This window comes from Dreissena polymorpha, chromosome 15 (assembly GCF_020536995.1).
Source record: "Dreissena polymorpha isolate Duluth1 chromosome 15, UMN_Dpol_1.0, whole genome shotgun sequence".
Taxonomy (NCBI): Eukaryota; Metazoa; Mollusca; class Bivalvia; order Myida; family Dreissenidae; genus Dreissena; species Dreissena polymorpha.
Window position 1 is genome coordinate 6323689 of NC_068369.1, and position 20687 is coordinate 6344375.

General features: G+C 35.8%; 1 protein-coding gene across 1 annotated transcript in view; it reads right to left on the reverse strand.

Moving 5' to 3' along the window:
- Positions 1-20348, reverse strand: part of LOC127859448 (uncharacterized) — a 30899-nt gene extending 10551 nt beyond the window's left edge. The window contains exons 1-7 of the mRNA XM_052396836.1: positions 20293-20348; positions 11900-12023; positions 10029-10131; positions 9136-9228; positions 5389-5659; positions 4226-4368; positions 3087-3158 (exon numbers count right to left, since the gene is read on the reverse strand). Of these exons, the coding sequence (XP_052252796.1) occupies positions 3087-3158; positions 4226-4368; positions 5389-5659; positions 9136-9228; positions 10029-10131; positions 11900-12023; positions 20293-20320 (834 nt within the window). The 5' untranslated portion in view covers positions 20321-20348. The remainder of the gene's footprint in view (positions 1-3086; positions 3159-4225; positions 4369-5388; positions 5660-9135; positions 9229-10028; positions 10132-11899; positions 12024-20292) is intronic.
- Between the last annotated feature and the right edge of the window lie 339 nt (positions 20349-20687).

The window sequence follows — 20687 nt, forward strand, 5'->3', positions numbered from 1 at the left end:
CAGACGGACAGACGGACGGACAGACGGACGCGGGGTATACCATAATACGTCCCGTCATAGACGGGCGTATAAAAATACATGTAGATGTTAAATATTATATGTAAAATTTAAGATGAAAATGTCTTAATTAAAACAGGAAAATATTAGGTTAATTAAGATTGATTGACTTCGCAGCAACATCTTCTTAAATGCTATCTTCACACAACAGTAAAGCACAATACCCCCTTTTAAACTCCAGTTACAATGACATTGACCCAACTGGCTACAATTCTTTTAAGTGGCAACCATTTTTCTATTTTTAGTAGCAGTGTCCTTGACTAGACTAGCCACAAATGCAATTTCAACAAAGGCTTGCGCGTAAACAGCTTTAAAAATCATAACAATACCACCATAAAAACACAAGTTATTGTGCCGAAACTAGGTTTAAGTAACAGTTTCTTTGAGCCCATTTGCCCAAAATTAATTACCTAAAATGCTGGATCAGAATGTAGCCTACCTACATACAAAATTAAAGCAATTAATTTTTTGTACCCAATTTTTAGCAACAGTAATCTTTCCCCTGACTGAAATGGCCTTAAATGATACCACATGCTTTGAAAGCATGTCAGCTAGCAAAGTTGTTTCCAGCAAATGTTTACATACATTTTCTCATTAACAAACAGAGAATATATCAGCTTAATTGCATTTAAGATTTATAGGCCTTGATCAACACCCTCAAATCATAATCAAGAAGACATGTGTGAAGATTCAATTTCATATATGTAGTACTGAAAGAGATATATGCATGTTGCAAGCAAACTTGATCATGAATATATACTTGCAAGTAAAACTTAACCCGAATTTTGGAAGATTCTTAACCTTACCTTCTAATTACAAAAACAAGCAAATCTATGATAAACTTGACTGAGGACTTCAAAGTGTGACCTTGACATTACAGGTAAGCAGTAATGTGTTACACCCAAAATATTGTATAATGATAATTTACATCTGTGCCAAATTATTTTTAAAGCCATGTACATATGAAAAATTTATGGGCAAGACATCAATTTTCATGCTGTTTTAGGGCTAAATGTGACTTCATCTCTCAGAGTGGCCTTGATCTTTGAGGAAAGGATACAGTTAAGTCCGGTAATCTTGCGTGTCCGGTAATCTTGCGCACTTCGCATTTGCGAATCTCGCAGACGAAGAATGGTTTTCTTTAATGATGAAAGATGGAATTTCACATTTTAAAGAATTAACGGATTTAAAAGTTACGTATTTCATGCAAAATAAAATTTGATCATTACATTTAAACACCGATTGCGTCATCCCTATACATCGTGAACACTGGCCTTCTTACGAAAAATTCAAAATGAATCACAAATTCCCTGCAGTCTTAAGCATTTTCATACTTAAAATTAAGAATTCATAAATCCAACGTATAATTTAGCATTCCATTGCACAATATCGGATCAGTTATGGAATTTTCGCCATGAAAATATATCGCATCAGACGACATAGTCATCATTTCCCGCCATTCTGTCAAACCGATTTGGTATGATCTCCGCATGAGCAATGGCCTAGTTTTGATATTTTCTGTAAACTATGGAAGCATGATCGTGGTATCAAACCTGTTATGCATTTTTTTTCATGCATACCGGTACTTTTTTATTACATTGTTGTAATTGTACACTATTATTAGTGACTATATTATTTTTTGATTTGTAGTGAACAAAAATTGCACTAGAAATCCACATTTAATTTCAATGGTTTTGCAAACTGATTTTTAAAATATTTTTCTGGAATGTTTTTTGTCAATAATTGGACACCATTTGTCTACAAGTTTGCCTAAACAAGATCATCATACAAAGTGCGCAAGATTACCTGACACTGTGAAACACAGTTTGAAAATGAGGTGAGTCATGTTTGTTTTGAAATCAAATCAGTCAGTTCTTCACTGAATTAATCAGATATTTTTGTGTTAATAAGCACATGAACATATAATTTTCATAATAAATTTAGATATTATGTTGCCAATTTATAAAAGAACATGTTTTTAAACCAATTGACCCTTAACTGCGCAAGATTACCGGACAGCATCGTACACGTATTACACACAACACACAGTTTCGTGTTGGTGGGCATTTAGGATAAATAAATCAAATATATGGCAAAGTTGTCAATATAACATGATTGTCAAGCTGTTTTAAGGCCAAATTTGACCTTTGACCTTTACGTGTGACCTTGACCATTGAGGTAGAGAGAAGGGTCTTACAAGCAACATGTTGTTTTATTAAGTTAAGTTATTTTAAAATCAATCCTCAAATTACAAATGTATGGCTGTGATAGGAAGTTGCGCACAGAGGGACAGTGCAACTGCTGCATGCTGCCTTCTTTGAAAGGGCAATTAAAAGGGGCATTACTCTGCTCAATGGCTGGTAAAGAGTTATGGGCCTTAGTCATAAACCTCTTATGAACTTCTAGAAAACAAGCGTAAAGTTTCAATTAAATATCTGCAGCGGTTGCATAGATATGTACTTGTTGCACTCGAATATTTACCTCAATTTTATCTTTCACACAAAACTTTACCAAACTTATATTTACAAAGGGGCATAATCCTGCTGAAAAGCTTGTAAAAGTTATAGTTCTTAGTCCATGAATGCTAATAAAGGTCTTTAACAAAGATCTCAAGTTATATTTAAATATCAGTAGTACATACAGAAATATTGAGTAGTTGCAAGCAAATTTTAACCTAAATTTTCTGGGTGCGAAAAGGGGCAGAATTCTGTAGGTCAAAGTTATGGAACTTGGTCAGTCACATCACACAATTTCATAAAAGGCTGGTGCCAAGTTTCAATTGAATGTCTTTAGAAGAAACAGTGATATAAAATTGTTGAATGTTTACCTCAACCAGAGCATTACACGGACCCAGAAGCCCAACTTAACATTTGGATCTCAGTGTAGAAAAGCTTAGACAATCTGAAGAATAGTCCAGCTGAAAATTTCATAGAGCCATTTTTTCCATTTGAGTAACGTTTATTTATAGAAATGTAAATTAACCAATTTGAGAGGTATTTTTTAAGGAAAATGTATGTTGTTAAACTCACCACATCATCTACAGGCCACAACTGTTGCTGTAACTGCTGTTGTTGCTGTTGTGATGCTGATTCTGCTTGAACCTGATCATTTAAGGTCCACATCTTAGATCATGGCAATGGCACATAATCCAGGTTTTAAATATTTAAATACTTAAATGTTCAAATAACTTGTATCCAATAAAGGAAAAATGTTTTGGGAATAGATAAAGTGCAATGACTTTTTAATTAAATGGTAAAAATTGATGATAATATTTTGTCTATCCTGGAAACAATTCCGGTAATGAAGTAAGTATAACATTATCAAATAAACATTACAATCCCTGAAACTATAGAGCTTTGTCACAGATGTGACGAATACCCCCACATGCCGAATTGACACAGAATATTGTGCATGTTGTCTTCACAAAAGACAGAGGACACCATGCTCAATGTTTAAAACGCACTAAGTGACCCTGTGACCTAGTTTTTGACCCGGCATGGCCCATGTTTGAACTTGACCTACACATCATCTAGATACAACTTCTAACCAAGTGTGGTGAAGATCCGATGAAAACTACTTTTTTAGAGAGCAGACACCATGCTTAATGTATAAAACGTACTAAGTGACCCAGTGAACTAGTTTTTGACCCGGCATGACCCATACTCGAACTTGACCTAGACATCATCTAGATACAATTTCTGACCAAGTTTGGTGAAGATTGGATAAAAATTACTTGAATTAGAAAGCGGACACCATGCTAAATGTTTAAACCGCACTAAGTGACCCCGTGACCTTGTTTTTGACCTGCCATTACCCATGTTTGAACTTGGCCAAGACATCATCTAGATACAACTTCTGACCAAGCTTGGTGAAGCTCTGATGAAAACTACTTCAATTAGAGAGCGTACAACCTGCAGAATGTTTAAAACGCACTAAGTGACCCCGTTACCTAGTTTTTGACCCGACAAGGCCCATGTTCGAACTTGTCATAGACATCATCTAGATACAAGTTCTGACCAAGTTTGGTGAAGATAGGATGAAAACTACTTGAATAGGAGAGCGAACACGGACCAACTGACAGACCAACCGACAGACAAGCTCACTCCTATATACCCCCCTAAACTTCTTTTAGTGGGGGTATAACAATATGTCAAATTCGTCTCAGTACCTGTAATCCAGTCTGATTTGTGGATTCTATAGAGCGTTTGAGTCTGACTGTTTCCCGAACTTCTTGGATTCTTCTAGAGTGTTCTGTGTCTGGGGTATTGGGCATTTGGCCATATCTTGGTATTCTATCTGTCAAGTTACGCTCTGAAAAGGAAACCAACATGATCTAAGGAGACAAGGTTGATATTTAAACATGGGGCATACATTGTGAAAGACAACCTCCTCCTCTTTATAAGCATCATTTAAGCCTCGTTCTAGAAAATTTGGCGTAATGCATCTGAATAAAGTGTCATCCCAGGTTGTGTGAACAGTCTGCACTGGCTTATCAGGGCAAACACTTTAAGCCTACACTCGATTTTTTTTAGACGAGACTGCCCTTAAATGAAAAACTCCATTAATTCAGAAAGTGTTAAGTAATTGAAAAGAAAAAAAGCTTTAAACAGATTATGTGTCAGATTCACAGCTTTTCACACCATTTTTTGGCCCATGCCTCCAATTTAAGACACTTTCAAGATCTTATAACAAGTACCGTACATGGACATTATTTCTTATTTATTCAAAAGGATAAGGTACAAATATAAACCGTGCCTAGAACAGATAACTCCATTAATTCAGAAAGTGTTGTCACTGATAAGCCTGTGTGCACTGCACAGGCTAATCTGGAATGACACTTTAAGCACATGCATCAAACCCAGTTTTCCCAGAAAGAGACTCGTTGTATTTCATGCTATGCAGTAAACTCAAGGGAGAATACCTGTGTCAATAATAACCTTGTGATTTAATTCTTTGACTAGCTTTATGCAAAGCTTTTTAAGGCTATTTTGAAACAAAAAAATCATAATAGATTAATTACTTCAATGTAAGTGTAATCATGACTCAAAAACAACCAAAAATAAAATACTACAAAATAATATTATAAAGCGACAACGCTGCAAAAAACAAAATCATCATTTTGCCAATAATAACAGTGTGAGCTACATGTTAGTAATCGTAACTATGACGTCACATTAATGATGTCAAAGTACACTTCAATTCATGTTACAGAAAAGCATGAAATAAATGAAAATTGTGTATATTTCCTTGTAAGATCTAACAAAAACAATGATAATAATCATCAAGCAACTGTCCATGCAGTTATCTTACACATGCATACAAATATAATACCTATATGGTTTGTATGAAAATTGTGTTCAGCGTTTTGACCAGCTGTCATCCGAGACTGTGTGCTTGGTATCACAGACTGGTTTGTCCTAAAAATCACAGACTGTTTTGCAGGTGTGGATGGTGCTGCACAGACTGGTTTACTTGAGTTTTTCAAGGATTTGCTTCGAAGTTTTGCCACAAGGTCTTTGTTGACTTGGAATGTTATGATGTACTCAATCAATGCCCTTCGACTTTCGTAGACCACATACTCGTTGAAATCCTTCGGGCATCCCTACAAACATGCAAACCGTAACTGACTGAGGCTGGCCAACTAATCGTGCTCAGATGAGCTAAAAAGTAGGTCACATGACATATGAGATACATTAAAACAACAGTTGCTTAAACCAGAAGTATATATAAATAAATGAGCCTAGTTCCGGGTAAACATGCTTTAATGCATGAGTGTTAAATGGTGTTACCAGAAATCGAAGCTGCCTGCACAGGCTAATCAGGGACGACACTTTCACGCTAAACTGGATTTTAGTTAAAAGGGACTTCCTAAAAACGAAAATACAATAAAAGCGGAAAGTGTTGTCCCTGATTAGCCTGTGTGGACTGCACAGACTAATCTGGGACAACACTTTACACATATGCATTAAGTCCCGTTTTCCCAGTGAGGCTCAATGTATATTTTATTATATTTCTAAATCAAAGGATACCTGATATTGCTCTGCGTTCTACCTTCCCTTCCCATCCAATTATCTTCACTCTTGACTGTCTGGGGTCTCAAGTATTCTTGTTCAAGATTTTTTTTCAAGTAAAGGCAAAATATGTTTTGAATAAAAGGATTACATTTTGATATTGCACAATTTTCTTAATATGGACTATAATCCTCACAACAAAGAGACAGCCCTTACCATTTCAAGAATGAATGTAAAAAGCACTGAAAAAAACCAGCAAATTACAAATAATTTCCCAATAAATTTAGGTCTTGTGTTTTTATTTCTTGCTTAAAAACATCTGCACCATCTTGACATTTCTTTGCAAATAAACATAAACTAACGCCAGGAAACTGTGTGTTAAGATTAAAAAGATGTTACTATAAGAGGCTTTATTTAAGTAATTGTAAAGAAAAAGAGCTTTAAACAGATTATGTGTCAGATTCACAGCTTTTCACACCATTTTTCGGCCCATGCCTCCAATTTAAGACACTTTCAAGATCTTAAAACAAGTACTGTACATGGACATTATTTCTTATTTATTCAAAAAGATAAGGTACAAATATAAACCGTGCCTAGAACAGATAGAATTTTATCCTATTACCAGATGAAAATAGATAGTATAACAACGATTGTATAAACTTAACCTTTATACTATTGCTATTTTTAGACCATGGTTTTCCAATCTCTATCTTAAGAACACTATATGTTTCAATGTGACGTCATAGCAAATGATGACGTTGAAGTAAACAAACACTTCGGAGTCAATTTGGAAAATCAGCGCTGCTTCTTTGAATTTTAGAGTATTTTAAAGTATTTTTATTCTTTTTGAACGATAAACGACCACAAAATAAGAGGATAAATAGAATATTATGTGAGTTTTGGATAATTATCAAGTTTATCATGCTCGGCACGAACCATGTTAGCGCTCGGCAAGCCTCGCACTACATCGGTTCTAAACCTCCAATGGTAAACTTGATCTTTATCCAAAACTCACATAATATTCTCTATATCTGATTAATGGAGAATATCTTTGTTTACTTCATTATGATTCAAGAAGAAATTACAACCCCTTATTATGCCATTTATAAACTTTCTATTAAAATATATCACTAAATATTACGATATGTGTTTTTATAATATTTTAAATCCAATAAAAAATATTTAAATATAAATTACTGACCCTGCAAAGGAAATTTTTTTAATCTGAATTGTTCTTCAATTTGTGCAGCCGTGAAATCAAATACGTGCTTGTTGTGTCTGAGCACATGAAGAAAATATGTGTGGTGTTCAGAGAAAACTGGGCAAAATGAATGTGCGTTGTCGTCCCAGATTAGCCTGTGCAGTTCGCACAGGCTAATCAGGGACGACACTTTCCGCCTAAATTGGATTTTTGCTAAGAACAGACTATATTAAAAGAAAAATGTCATCAAACGGAAAGTTTTTTATCCTATTACCAGAGGAAAATCTATAGTATAACAACGATTGTATAAACATGGGCTTTATACTATCGCTATTTTTAGACCATGGTTTTCCGATCTCTATGTTAAGAACACTATATGTTTCAATGTGACGTCATAGCAAATGATGACGTTGAAGTAAACAAACATTTCGGAATCAAGCCTCGCGCTACATCGGTTCTAAGTCTCGCATGATAAACTTGATCTTTATCCAAAACTAACATAATATTCTCTATGTCCCTGATAAGCCTGTGCGGACTGCACAGGCTAATCTGGGACAACACTTTATGCACAAGCAATAAGCCCAGTTTTCTCAGAATGTGACTCATATAATGACATTCTTATCAAACATTAATTTTATTATAGTTTTTGGTAGGGATTAACTTAACAAAACTAATAATGCTTTAATAAAAAAACTGCAGAAAAAAATTGTTTTATTTGATTAAGGTTCATCAGTTATAACATCATATGGAAATAACATAATTGTTACAAGATGTAATGCAAAACAATTATAAAGTTTTACAACAGTTTTCTAAATTTGAGCTGTACGATTTATAAGGAAGACAAATAAACTGTCATTATTTATAGAAAGTATTAAGACCTTGCCATAAAGCTTGGGAAATAGGCAAAACAGTCAACATCATCACAACATCGAGAGAATGAGCTATATCAAAGTTGCTGTTTGGATGATAAAGTTTAAGTTTGAACCGTAATCAAGTTTGAAGTTAGTACATATTATATCGGAGCTCTGGCTTCTACAAAGTCTAACATCAGTCTAAAGCATCAGCACCAACTACCTCACTTAACATAAGCTATTGTTGGTATTAGGGTATAGGTTTTAACATACTTATAATAGTCTTAAATAATGTGTCTGGTTGATTTTGTAACTGTTTTTGATTAATCGTGAATTAAGGCTATATCAAGTGAACTAAAAAATGAGCCTAGTTGTGGAAAACGGGGCTTAATGCATGTGCTTTAAGTGTTGTCCTGCATTACCCTGTGCACTCTGCACAATCTAATAAGAGTCACACTCCACCTAAAATTAGATTTTTGCTAAGAAGAGACTTCCTTTAAACAAAACAATTAAATCAAGCTGTGCTGTCCCTAATTAGCCTGTGCAAACTGCACAGGCTAATTTTGGATGACACAAAAATAAGCCCCGTTTTCCATAGTGAGGCTCAACTTTATGCGAGGTTTGTTGTTAAGAATGTATACTCTGCGTTAAAGTGACGTCATGGATCAGCCTGTCTAGTTTTCACAGTCCCCTGGAGGGCACACAGTCCCCTCCAGGGCACACAGTCTCATCTGGGGCACTTTATGCACAAACATTCAGCTGATTTTCTGCAACATTACTCCATCCTTATATGAATGGTGTCATGCGAAAATGGGCCTTGGTTTACAACAATTTAAGTTGACAAACCAACTGACAAGCCCGCCAACCATCTGCCAGTGCAACTCCAATATACTGTGTCAGTCCTTTTAGGGTATAAGAACATAAAGCATAATGTCATTGCATGTTGACTTCCTTACCAACAGGCTGACTACAATACACCACTAGTCAAACTTATAATCTTAACACTACTTATTACCTTAACTGAATCATAATAACGCCAACCGCTATAAGTATCCTCTTTTTCTGGCTCTCTTTTCAATGATATATCATTTGTGCCATGTGGATAGACCTAAAATAAATCATACACATATCAAAACCTATCTTGCATTGTGAAGACAGTCACTAGAAGTACATATAATAATTATCTACTTTTCCTTGCTATTTCCCAGATATTCCCTTATATTTCCCTGATTTTACATTATATTTTCAAAATCCCTGATTTTCTTGACAATTACATGCAGGACTGTTATTTACATTAGTGCATCATCATTTCATACTACATGTATGCTGATAAATGAGAGGAAATCTCCAATTATTTAAATTTTTAAGATTTAATTATTCCACGTGAGACCAACAATTTTTTTTAAACATGCTTGCTACAACATTTTTAATTAAATTAGAACAATAATCATGTTATAAAGCATTTGATAAAAAATATCTCTGAGAAAAAAATATGCAAGGATAATGTATTCGATATAAAGTCAAAACGGTTAGAATTCATTTTTGAGTGATTTTATTACAGGTAAATAAGTAGACAAAGGGGAGAAACAATGGACAATAACACTTTGCACAAAAACAACAGTGACTTCCCTTCACTGTTTAATGACAAAACATGTTTAATATGTTAAGACCATTCTATTGACATGTGTTTCACATAGAACTATTTTTTCAATGAACCATTCTAGGTTATAAATGACCCATTACTGTGACATCGACGTGGCGTTATTGATATGTCGGCCTAGTGATGGGAGGTCAACGGTTCGATCCCCACTGTGGGAGCGTTCATTCCATTTCCCCAAAAAGACAACAAATACTTTTCTACCCAGGAATCTGCAATCTATCTAAAATAGATAGGTTAAAACTTTAAACCTTGACATCACCGAGAATGACCCGACACTTGAGTATGTAAGCCTCGTCAGGGTTTGACCGGCCAGGGTCATCAGCATAATGGACACACTTCAAAGGGGTGTCACTGAAATATTTCAAATACTCAATAAACTTCAAATAAATTACCTGGGGCCAAAGTTCCAACGCATCTATACTAACTTCGTATCTGAATATAACCATGTTCAAAAACATCTATAGTTCTTTTAGTTCTGAATATTTTCATAACTTAGAACAAAACTCTAATTGTAGTACAAAGCCAAATTTCATGTACACACGGAATCAAGTACTTTAGAACAATGCATGTTGCAAGAATATAAGGTTTCAGGCATGTGACCCATTTTATCAAATACATCTAATGTCCATCCTCCTTATTTGGAAGTCATGGGTTTCTGATATAAAAACTTAAAAAATAATGATTTTTTTAATCAAACATTTGTGTGTTTTTTTTACAGCAAGCCAGTCTGCTCAAGCAGATCTGGTCAAACAAGACAGGCCAGGCAAGCTTGGCTAAGCAAGCATGGTGAAGCAAGCCATGTCAAACAAGCATGGTCAAACAAGCCTGGTACAAATATTGTGGTCAAACAAGCCTGGACAAACAAGCCTCATAAAGCAAGCCTGGACAAACAGCCCTGGTAAACAAGTCTGGACAAGCAAGCCTGGACAAACAAGCATAGTCAAACAAGATGGTAAAGCAGGCCTGGTAAAGCAAGTCTGGTAAACAAGGCTGGTAAAGCAAGCCTGGTAAAACAAGCCTAGTAAAGCAAGCCTTGTCAAACAGGCTTGGTAAAACAGCCCGGACAAACAAGCCTGGTCAAGCAAGTAAGGTCAAGCAAACCTGGTCAATCAAGCCTTGTCAAGTGAGCCTTGTCAGGCAAGCAGGGTAAAGCCAGACTGTGCAAATATAACTGGTCAAACAAGCCTGGTCAAGCAAGCCTTGTCAAGCAGGCCTGATAAAGCAAGCCTGGCCAATCAAGCAGGGCAAATATACCTGGTCAAATATGCCTTATCAAGCCGGCTTGGGCAAATATACCTAGTCAAACATGTCGGATCAAGCTAGACTGGGCAAATATACCTGGTAAAACATGTCTGATGTAGCTAGACAAGGCAAATATACCAGGCAAAACATGCCTGATCAAGCCAGACTGGGCAAACATACCTGGTCAAACATGCCTTATCAAGCCAGACTGGGCAAATATACCTGGTCAAACTTGCCTGATCAAACTAGACTGGGCAAATATACCACGTCAAAAATGCCTGATTAAGCCAGACTAGGCAAATATACCATGCAAAACATGCCTGATCAAGCCAAACTTGGCAAAGCCTGGTTGAGCCAGCCAAAAAAAGAAGGCTGGGCCAAACCAACATGGCCAAGCCAGAATGGTTAAATCTGCCTAGTAAAACCATTATGGTCAAGAAGGTCAGGTAAAGTCATCTTGGTCAATAATCCTTGTCAATCAGTAATGGTTCTTCAGGCCTGGTTAGGGATGCCAGCTTAGCAGTCCTGACTTATTTTATATTATCACTTAGGATCAGGAAAAGCCATCAATACATACTTAAGAAATTGAGAACTACGAACTAGAAACCTTTTCAAAAACTTAAATGCCATTGTAAAAAAGTTTCAATTTCAAACATTGACATATGAACCTTGCTTTGGGAAAACATGGCTAAATGCATGTGCGTCAAGTGTCATCATGGACTCACAGGCTTATCAGGGAAATAATTTCCATTTTGATTGAATTGTTGTTACAAAAATTATCTTCTTAACAACAATTTGGACTGCAAGGCCTAATCTGGGATGACACTTTACAAACATGCATTAAACCCTGATTTCCAAGATCAAGGATTACATTTACCTGAAGTATATGCCCTTGCCGAAGTACCCCATGCGACTAAGGCGTTGGTCCAGCCCTTCTTCACACAACTTCGCCTTGTCCGCACTGGTACCATGATACAGATATTTCACAGTGACATCGTCATCTGGAATGTGTACAACATTTAGAATGGGCCAGAATTCGAATCTACATCAGCATCTGCAATAAGGTTACCATTCAGAATGGGTCAGAATTTATATTATAGCACTAAAAATACTTTTTTTAAATAAAACTTCCTTTAAATTCCAGTTTATTTTACATTAGGTATACCAAAAACATTTTTGATATCCATTATAAATTAAGAAAAGCTTAAAACATTACTTTCTTGAAAATTGCCTTTTAGTGAAAAGCAGGCATATTTAGGTTTTGTTGCATGGACGGTGAAAAGACAGAATTTTATCAGCAGGTTTCTATAGTCAATACAGTTAATACATTAATTTACAAAAAAGAAAATTACTGCAATTAATGTTAAATACAGATTTTTATTTTAAACCTCTCTACTAGTTAAAGATTTATCCTGAAAAGATAACATATTTTACCCAAAATAAATTGAGTTTCATTAACATTTGTTTTAGGTTGAAGGCAATGGCAAACAAAGATATTTTTGTAAGCATGTTGTACTTAAAAAAAAGAAGAAATATGGCAACAGTTGGTAATAATCGGTATTCATTTTATCTTCATGTTACATTTATCGGTACCTTGTAAATAATCACTACACTGTTGTAGCAATTTATAGAGGATATTTGTCGGATTCGGTGGATCATCGATTTTAATTCATGAGTGATCATAGAAAATATTTTTTTCTATGATCACGAGTGAATTAAAATCTATATTCCACCGAATCCAACAAATTATCTTTTTATTTTATGATTTTTTTTACAGTTAATATAGATTGTAAAAGAGTTTAACTACAGAATTTCGCTGAAATAATAACGTCATTTTGTCAAAAAATGACGTCATTTCACAGTTAACAGTGAAAATCATCGATAATTTTCACTGATAATTTTCACTGTTTGAAACAGTGAAATTATCAGTTTTAATTCACTGATATTTCTCTATAAACCACCAGAAAGCATAAAATAAATATTATGAATTTTCAAAACTACCTTTGTTTGCCTCTCAAACACCAACTTCTTTAACTGAGCATTGTGCTGTGAAAACTGTTCTTAATGCATGATTGTGTATAAAGTGTCATCCTAGATTAGCCAGTGCAAACAGCACTGGCTTATCAGGCACAACATTTTCCACCTTAACTGGATTTTCTCTAAGAATTGACTTCCTTTAAACTACAATAGAAGTAGAAAGGTTCGCTGCCGATAAGCCTGTGCTGAGTGCACAGTTTTACCTGAGACAACAATTTACACACACCAATTTAGCCCCATTTTTCCCAGATCGAGGCTCTAATGAAATTAACCTTCTGAAATGTGTCTTCTCACGTCCTCAATTTCAGCTTTAAATCTCTCAAGTAATCGTTTATTTTGCAGTCTTTTAATTTTAGTAACTTTCATTCCAATATTCTGAAACTCATCCTCCACAACGTCATATTCTTCCTCGCCCCTGTGCAATGATTCGAGTTGATATGAACCTCTGGTGGTTAAAGCTGACCAGTTTGAGGGTAATCCATTCGGTAATAAGCTTGGAATTGCCAAATACAAGCAAGGTGTTTCAACGGTTTCCTCAACATTCTTGCTCGTCGGTTTGTTTGGCTGTCCACTTTTATCAACAGTTTTACATTCATTGTAAGATTCGGCACTTTGATAAACAGACGTCTCAAAATCTGATCCAAGTTCAATTGTATCACTATCACCATAATCCTTTGATAATCCATCCTTTTTGGCAGAAGGAAAGTCAAAGGGTAAAACTCCCCTTCGTTTCAAATCGTCAATTTATTCTGCTAAATCTTCATCATTTTCATCATCAGCAGCATGAGCATCATCTATGCTACCAATGCTACCTCTTCTTTTAGCAATGAAAGTGTGACCATCCCATACTTCTGATGACATTTTGATGAATCATATGGTCATTTCTGCTGTGGATAGTATTCATTGTTTTGAAATCGAAAGTGAAAATAGAAAATGACGGTTACAAACCACTTTATGTCCAAGTGAATTTCTCAGATTGGTTTCTCAATGTTATTCAAAAGCCGGGTGCCAACTGAATCATCTTAAAACTTCTTAAGTTCCACCACCTGACATAACTTTCAGAGTTTTTATCTTACTTGTTATGCCATTAACGTTATTTTCTGAAAAGTGAAATAACAAAGCACCAAGTACAGTATGTCAACAAGTTCCGGATAATCAGCAGATCCAATTAATTTGTATTTAATTTTCCATAATGCCACAATAAAAGCAAAATGATAAGTGTCTCAGGTATACAATAGGTAAAGGAATAAATAAAGAAAGTTTTAGCAAGAAAGCTTTTGTATTATGCTTACAGGGGAGATAAATGCAGCAAAAAGTTAAGCGGAACTGATTGAATGAGTTATGTTTTGAAATGTGCATATGGATATAGAAGGCTTTATTATGTTCAAATAAACTGTTTGCTGATTAAAAACAAATGCCATGACAATGATTTGAAATACTAATTCTGTAAGTTTAATGATTTTTAATAATTTCCCGAAAGGTGAACTTAAATTGGCTATTTTTTACAAAAAACTTCATATGCCGTCTGGCCTAACCTGTTATCACACAAAATACATTTTAACCTTTATTTTTACATCTTCTCACATTGACACTAAATCCCGAAAGAAAGTATTGTGGTCAAAAGCATAAATGTTTTTTGCCGGGTGATTCTAAAATGGTTGACTGACTGTATTTTGATTTAGCCGGGCTCAAAGTATCAATTTAAAGCAGCAAACAATGAGCTTGTCATATTCATGTACACTTCTCATCACATCAGTGGATCTCTCCTATTTAACGGCTTCACTAATAGAGGGAGAGGACTACCACTTAAGCAGTGCACCTGTTTTCTGTACTTCTTCCCGTCCACCCCTCGGATTTTTGTATCGCATGTTTCTCAAAAAGTAATGTTCATGGAGTGACGGTACTTTAAGAACATTAGTATTCAGCATGTAATCACTACTTCATTCCCACTACACAGGGAACTAGACAATATACGTTGATATTGGGATATGTAATGTCTGCAACTGTCACTACTACATTCTCATAGGGAGCTAGACAATATACGTTGATATTGGGATATGTTATGTCACAACTACATTCTCATAGGGCAGGTGGCAAAAGACGTTGCTATTAGGGTATGTAATGTCTGCAACTGTCTCAACTACCTTCCCATAGGGAACTAAGCAATATACATTGCTGTTGTGGTGTGTAATTTCTGCAACTGTCACTACTACATTCTCACAGGGAACTGGACAATATACGTAGATAGTGGGGAATGTAATGTCTGTAACTGTCACTACTACCTTCCCATAGGGAACTAGACGATAGACGTAGCTATTGGGGTATGTAATGTCTGCAACTGTCACTACTACATTCTCATAGGGAATTAGACAAAAGACGTTGATATTGGAATATGTAATGTCTGCAACTGTCACTATTACATTCTCATAGGGAACTAGATAAAAGACGTTGATATTGGGGAATGTAATGTCTGCAACTGTCACTACTACATTCTCACAGGAAACTAGACAATAGACGTTGATATTGGTGTATGTAATGTCTGCAACTGCCACTACTACCTTCCCATAGGGAACTGGACAATAGACATAGATATTGGGGTATTTAATGTCTGTAACTGTCACTACTACCTTCCCATAGGGAACTAGACAATATACGTAAATATTGGGGTATGTAATGTCTGCAACTGTCCCTACTTCATTCCAATAGGGAACTGGCCAATAGACATATCTATTGGGGTATGTTATGTCTGCAACTGTCACTACTATATACCTTCCCATAGGGAACTAGACCATAGACGTTTATATCGGGGTATGTAATGTCTGCATTTGTCCCTACTTCATTCCAATAGGGAACTAGACAAAAGACGTTGATATTGGGGTATATGATGTCTCTCTCTTTCAAAGACCTTTATTAACGAACATACCGTTTATATGAAAATATTTTTATAATGTGGAATCAATTCAAACAAATGAATTAATATATCTACCAAAGAAGTATACTAAAGCGGTATACTATAATCATACAGTGACTTACATGCACGTGGAAAGTTACTTATTAATACAGGAAACAGTTTAAAAGGGCAAATGCTGCTGATAATTGTAAGGTGTCCAGTGAATTTGTGCGCTTAATATCATACTTTTTGATTTAAATCTGGCCATATATTTTTGTCGATTGGAGTCCAACGTTGTACTGATTGTAATTAATAAACGATATTTTAAATCGACTACACAAAACACCATTATATTGTTTACATCATGTTCGTACGTGAACGTATTTACAATATTGTTTGTGTTTTGTTTTTTTCCAGATAAGAGGTGAAATGAAGCTGTTTACAGTCGATGAGTATTTTTGATATTATTACTTCTTATTTAACACAATGCAGTGTCCGCTTAAGTTCCAATTATTTCCCGGGCCATGCGATCGCTGTACTTCGTGACACCTATTAACGATCACAATCACTTAAGACGAGTTCCATAGCAAATATCACTAACAAGTAAACGCGTATGATCTTCTTTTTGTTGTGGCTGTAAAGCGGGCTGCACTAAACAAATTAATTAACAGCAATAAAGGGTGTACAACCTGTTTCGGCATGGACATCATCATATTGATTTCCTTTTGGCTTTCACGTGATTACCCCCGGATTAATATAACAGCAATAAATATTCCTTTACCAGAATGGTTTACAAGCCATAAGGGCAAGTATTGTGGCTATTTTCTTTAGATCTCGCAAAGTTTAACTTCCGTTTTATTCTGAGGTCTGACAGACTCACAGAGTCTACAGATCAACGTTTCATTGTCATTTGATTATTTATTGTTTCTATTTCGAATCGAAATGTAATTATTGGTGCATGTACGGTATTATAATAAAATATGTCTCAGTGCTCCCGAATTTGAGGTCTTTATCACTCTTCCCCGTTTTGGCGTACTGAATGCCACACACCTTTCCGGTTCTGTACAATCTACGTAATTACACCTTTGTTACACCTCATACTTTTAGGATTAGTTATTTATTAGCAAAAGTCTTGATGAAGCCGCACCAGAACATAAACTAAAAATTAATTGTATGCAATCACACATATTTTTCGCCTGTACAATTGAAGATCATTCCTGTTTTTAACAATTAAACGATCTTTGGAAAACTCAACTTTTCAGATGTGTTTATACGTCACATAGATACTGTTTTTGACGATGCTGGAACAGGTATCATAACCATCAAACAAATTCATTATGGCGCCCTATGTAAAAGACCGAGCCAGTCCGATTGAGATAACTCGATTTTTCAGTTACTTCCCTTTTGCATTCGCCACTGCGTAGGAGATTGCTCGTCTTTGATAACATTCTCCTAGCAGAGTTGTCGTTCGTGTTTCAACATTCAACAATGGCCGCCCCCATGAGAGTCTCGATTCAAAACTTTCTTACTGCATAAATTGGCTTGTTTCGCTATTTAGAAGCTGTCATTTAGGATATATGAATTATTTATTCCCTAAATCTCCGCTTATGACAACAATAGTTGGAATTCGAAGAATATATACTCGATGTGAATGAAGGACTTTCTGGATCGTAACAGCTTGACACGGCAAAACTGGCATACTGGTATTTTTAGTTATCAATATAAGTCACATTGTGCTTTATAAATTGTATTCGAGCATTTTGCGACTTATTGAATGACTATGATACCCGATATCAACATTTCATCGGGGATTTGCAGATCACCAAGCTGTCCTGAAATTCAACATTGATTTCAAACTCTTTACTGGTTCGTATATTTCTTAGTGTTAGTACTTATTATCATTTTAAAGTTAAATGAACTGTGTCACAGTAAAAGAGACATTAAGGCGAGTGTGGCCAGTTTGGATCTAGATCAGCCTTCAGTCGCTTGAAAGCTTTTTGCTTAAAAGCGTTTTTCTGACAATAACAAATAATTTAATTGGATACTGATTTGACTGCGCTTTTCCTGTGACCTGGCTCAAATAATAGAATTGTCATTAATCAAATTATTTATTTCTAACATTAATCAATTGTTTTTCTTGTCCCTCGGGATCAATGACTCCAGCACTTTCCTGTTGAGAATTGAATACTGCTAAAGGCGATGCTAGGGGGCGTGAGAGATGTTGCACCTTCCATTATCGCTCGATTGTTCATTGTCGGCTCAGGTACTACGTACATGTACCCCGGGTACTCTTAAGTATACTTACATGTATCCCGGGTACGGTAAATATACTAAAATGTACCCGGGAAATTTTACCCTAAATCAGTCGTTGTCGACTATTTTTTTGTAATTACACATTTATGTCAATTTTCTGTAGAATGGCCTCTATATTATCGGAACACATACTTAAAAAGCATGTTGATGCAATATTTTATGAAGAGAAGTGTGTTTAAGATAAACGGTTGCGCGTTTTACGACATCGGATTTTGGGCGCGAATACAACTCGGGTACAGTCTAATATGGACCGAGTACAATTACGTTTATTTACCGTACCTGGGGTACAAGTATACTTAGAGTACCCAGGGTACATGTAAGTATACTTAAGAGTACCCGGGATACATGTAAGTAGTACCAGAGCCGACAATGACCAATCAAGCTCCATTATCTCTCATGAACCGACTCAACAAACCGAGTCAGCATATTTGACTTAATTTTTGGTTTGGTTGCTCTCGAGGGATCGAAAATTTCAGAATCTTCCTAAAAGCCCTACGGGTTTGATCCCCAGAAGCGACATTGGAAACTAGCATACTTTGTTATCTAAAAGGCTGCTAAACCTGATAAACAATGATCATGTGAAATTTCTCTCACATGATGTTCATCAGTCATATTATATAAAAACTTACAGCAGTAGTAAACAACTGGACAATAATTAATGAACGCATCTTTCATTTGTCTTTGACACTTTGATTTTGACATGGCCTAGATTTAAATATGTGACTGGACTTTACCAGCACTCTTGTAACAGAGCTAAAGTTTAAATGTACCATTGAAGATCACCTAAATCCAGATTTGCTATTATAGACGTGTGAAAAGTTTTAAGGGTGTGACAAGTAAGCAAAAATTGGTCATAACCCAGAGGCCACAACTGATCTATGACTGTATTAAAACAACAAAAATCAGTGCCTGATTTAGATTTCCTTAGATAGTTCAATAAAAACTAATTTCATAAGCCTGGTAACAGTTTAACGGTAATGCTACCAACGTGTCACACCAGGGCCTTGAATTTGAAATCTAGGACATGCATGGCCATTTCTTCATGAAATCAGGACACAAAATTGTATTTTAAGTCCTTAATTGACCTGGCTATAGTTCTCAGATTATTATAAGCTCAATCAGTATATTTATATCATTATTTATGCTTTGTGTATTGTAAACATATACACAATCATGCAGTTACATGATAGCAATAAATAATATCAAAGCTACCCATACTATAAAGGTCATTGAGACAAAGCCTATGGTCAAAATGTGAACACATTGAGTGTAATCGCCCTCTCGTGCCAGCAAAAACAACACGTTGACAGGTTGTCATTTTTTACAGTTCCACTTTCACTTTCATTTTGTGATATCAAACTATTAACAATTATGTGGCTGAGAAAAATATCGCCATTGCTTTTTATGCACCCGGTAGGGTGGCCTATATCAGTTGAACTGTCAGTCAGTCAGTCAGTGTGTCAGTCTGTCCGTCCGTCCGAAAACTTTAATGGCCATAACTTTTTTAATATTAAACATAGCAACTTGATATTTGGCATACATGTGCATCTCATGGAGCTGCACATTTTCAGTTGTGAAAGGTGAAGGTCATCCTTCAAGGTCAAATGTCAAATATAAAGCGTCTGTCTGTCTGTCCGAAAACTTTAACATTGGCCATAACTTTTTCAATATTGGCGTGCATGCGTATCTCATAGAGCTGCATATATTGATCGGTGAAAGGTCAAGGTCATCCTTCAAGGTCAAGGTCAAAGGTCAAATTTTGCAATATTGAAGATAGCAACTCCATATTCGGCATGCATGTGTATGTCATGGAGCTGCACATTTTGAGTGGTGAAAGGTCAAGGTCATCCTTCAAGGTCAAAGGTAAAATATATGGCTTCAAAGCTGCGCAGCAGGGGGCATTGTGTTTCACAAACACAGCTCTTGTTTAATATATTTTCTGCACATTCCTTCAAAAAACTTACATCAATACATGATTTTCATCGTTAATTCAATCATTCCTGACAGACTTGTGTACATATTTCGCTTACATTTTGACGGGCATAGGTAGGACCGCATTACCGCTTCCGAAATGTGTATGCATACTATGGCCTTCGAGGAACTTACCTGATGTTTGACGGAAAGGGCCGAAAATGTGCGAGTGTGGGTCAAGTTCTCCACAGGTACTACTTTCCCGTTCCCCCAATTTTTTGTCCGTACCTAAAATTTTTCGTACCCAATTTTTTTTCGTACCGAATTTGTTTTTTGTACCCAATTTTTTTTTTCATCCCCAATTTTTTGTTCGTTCCCAAATATTTTTTGGTCTCAATTTGTTGTTCCCAAATATTTTTTCGTACCCAAATTTGTTTGTACAAAAGTTGTCTCCCATTCGGGTAGGTATCATGAGTATTCCGGGAGGCGGACAACGACAACGGGCGAGGCATGG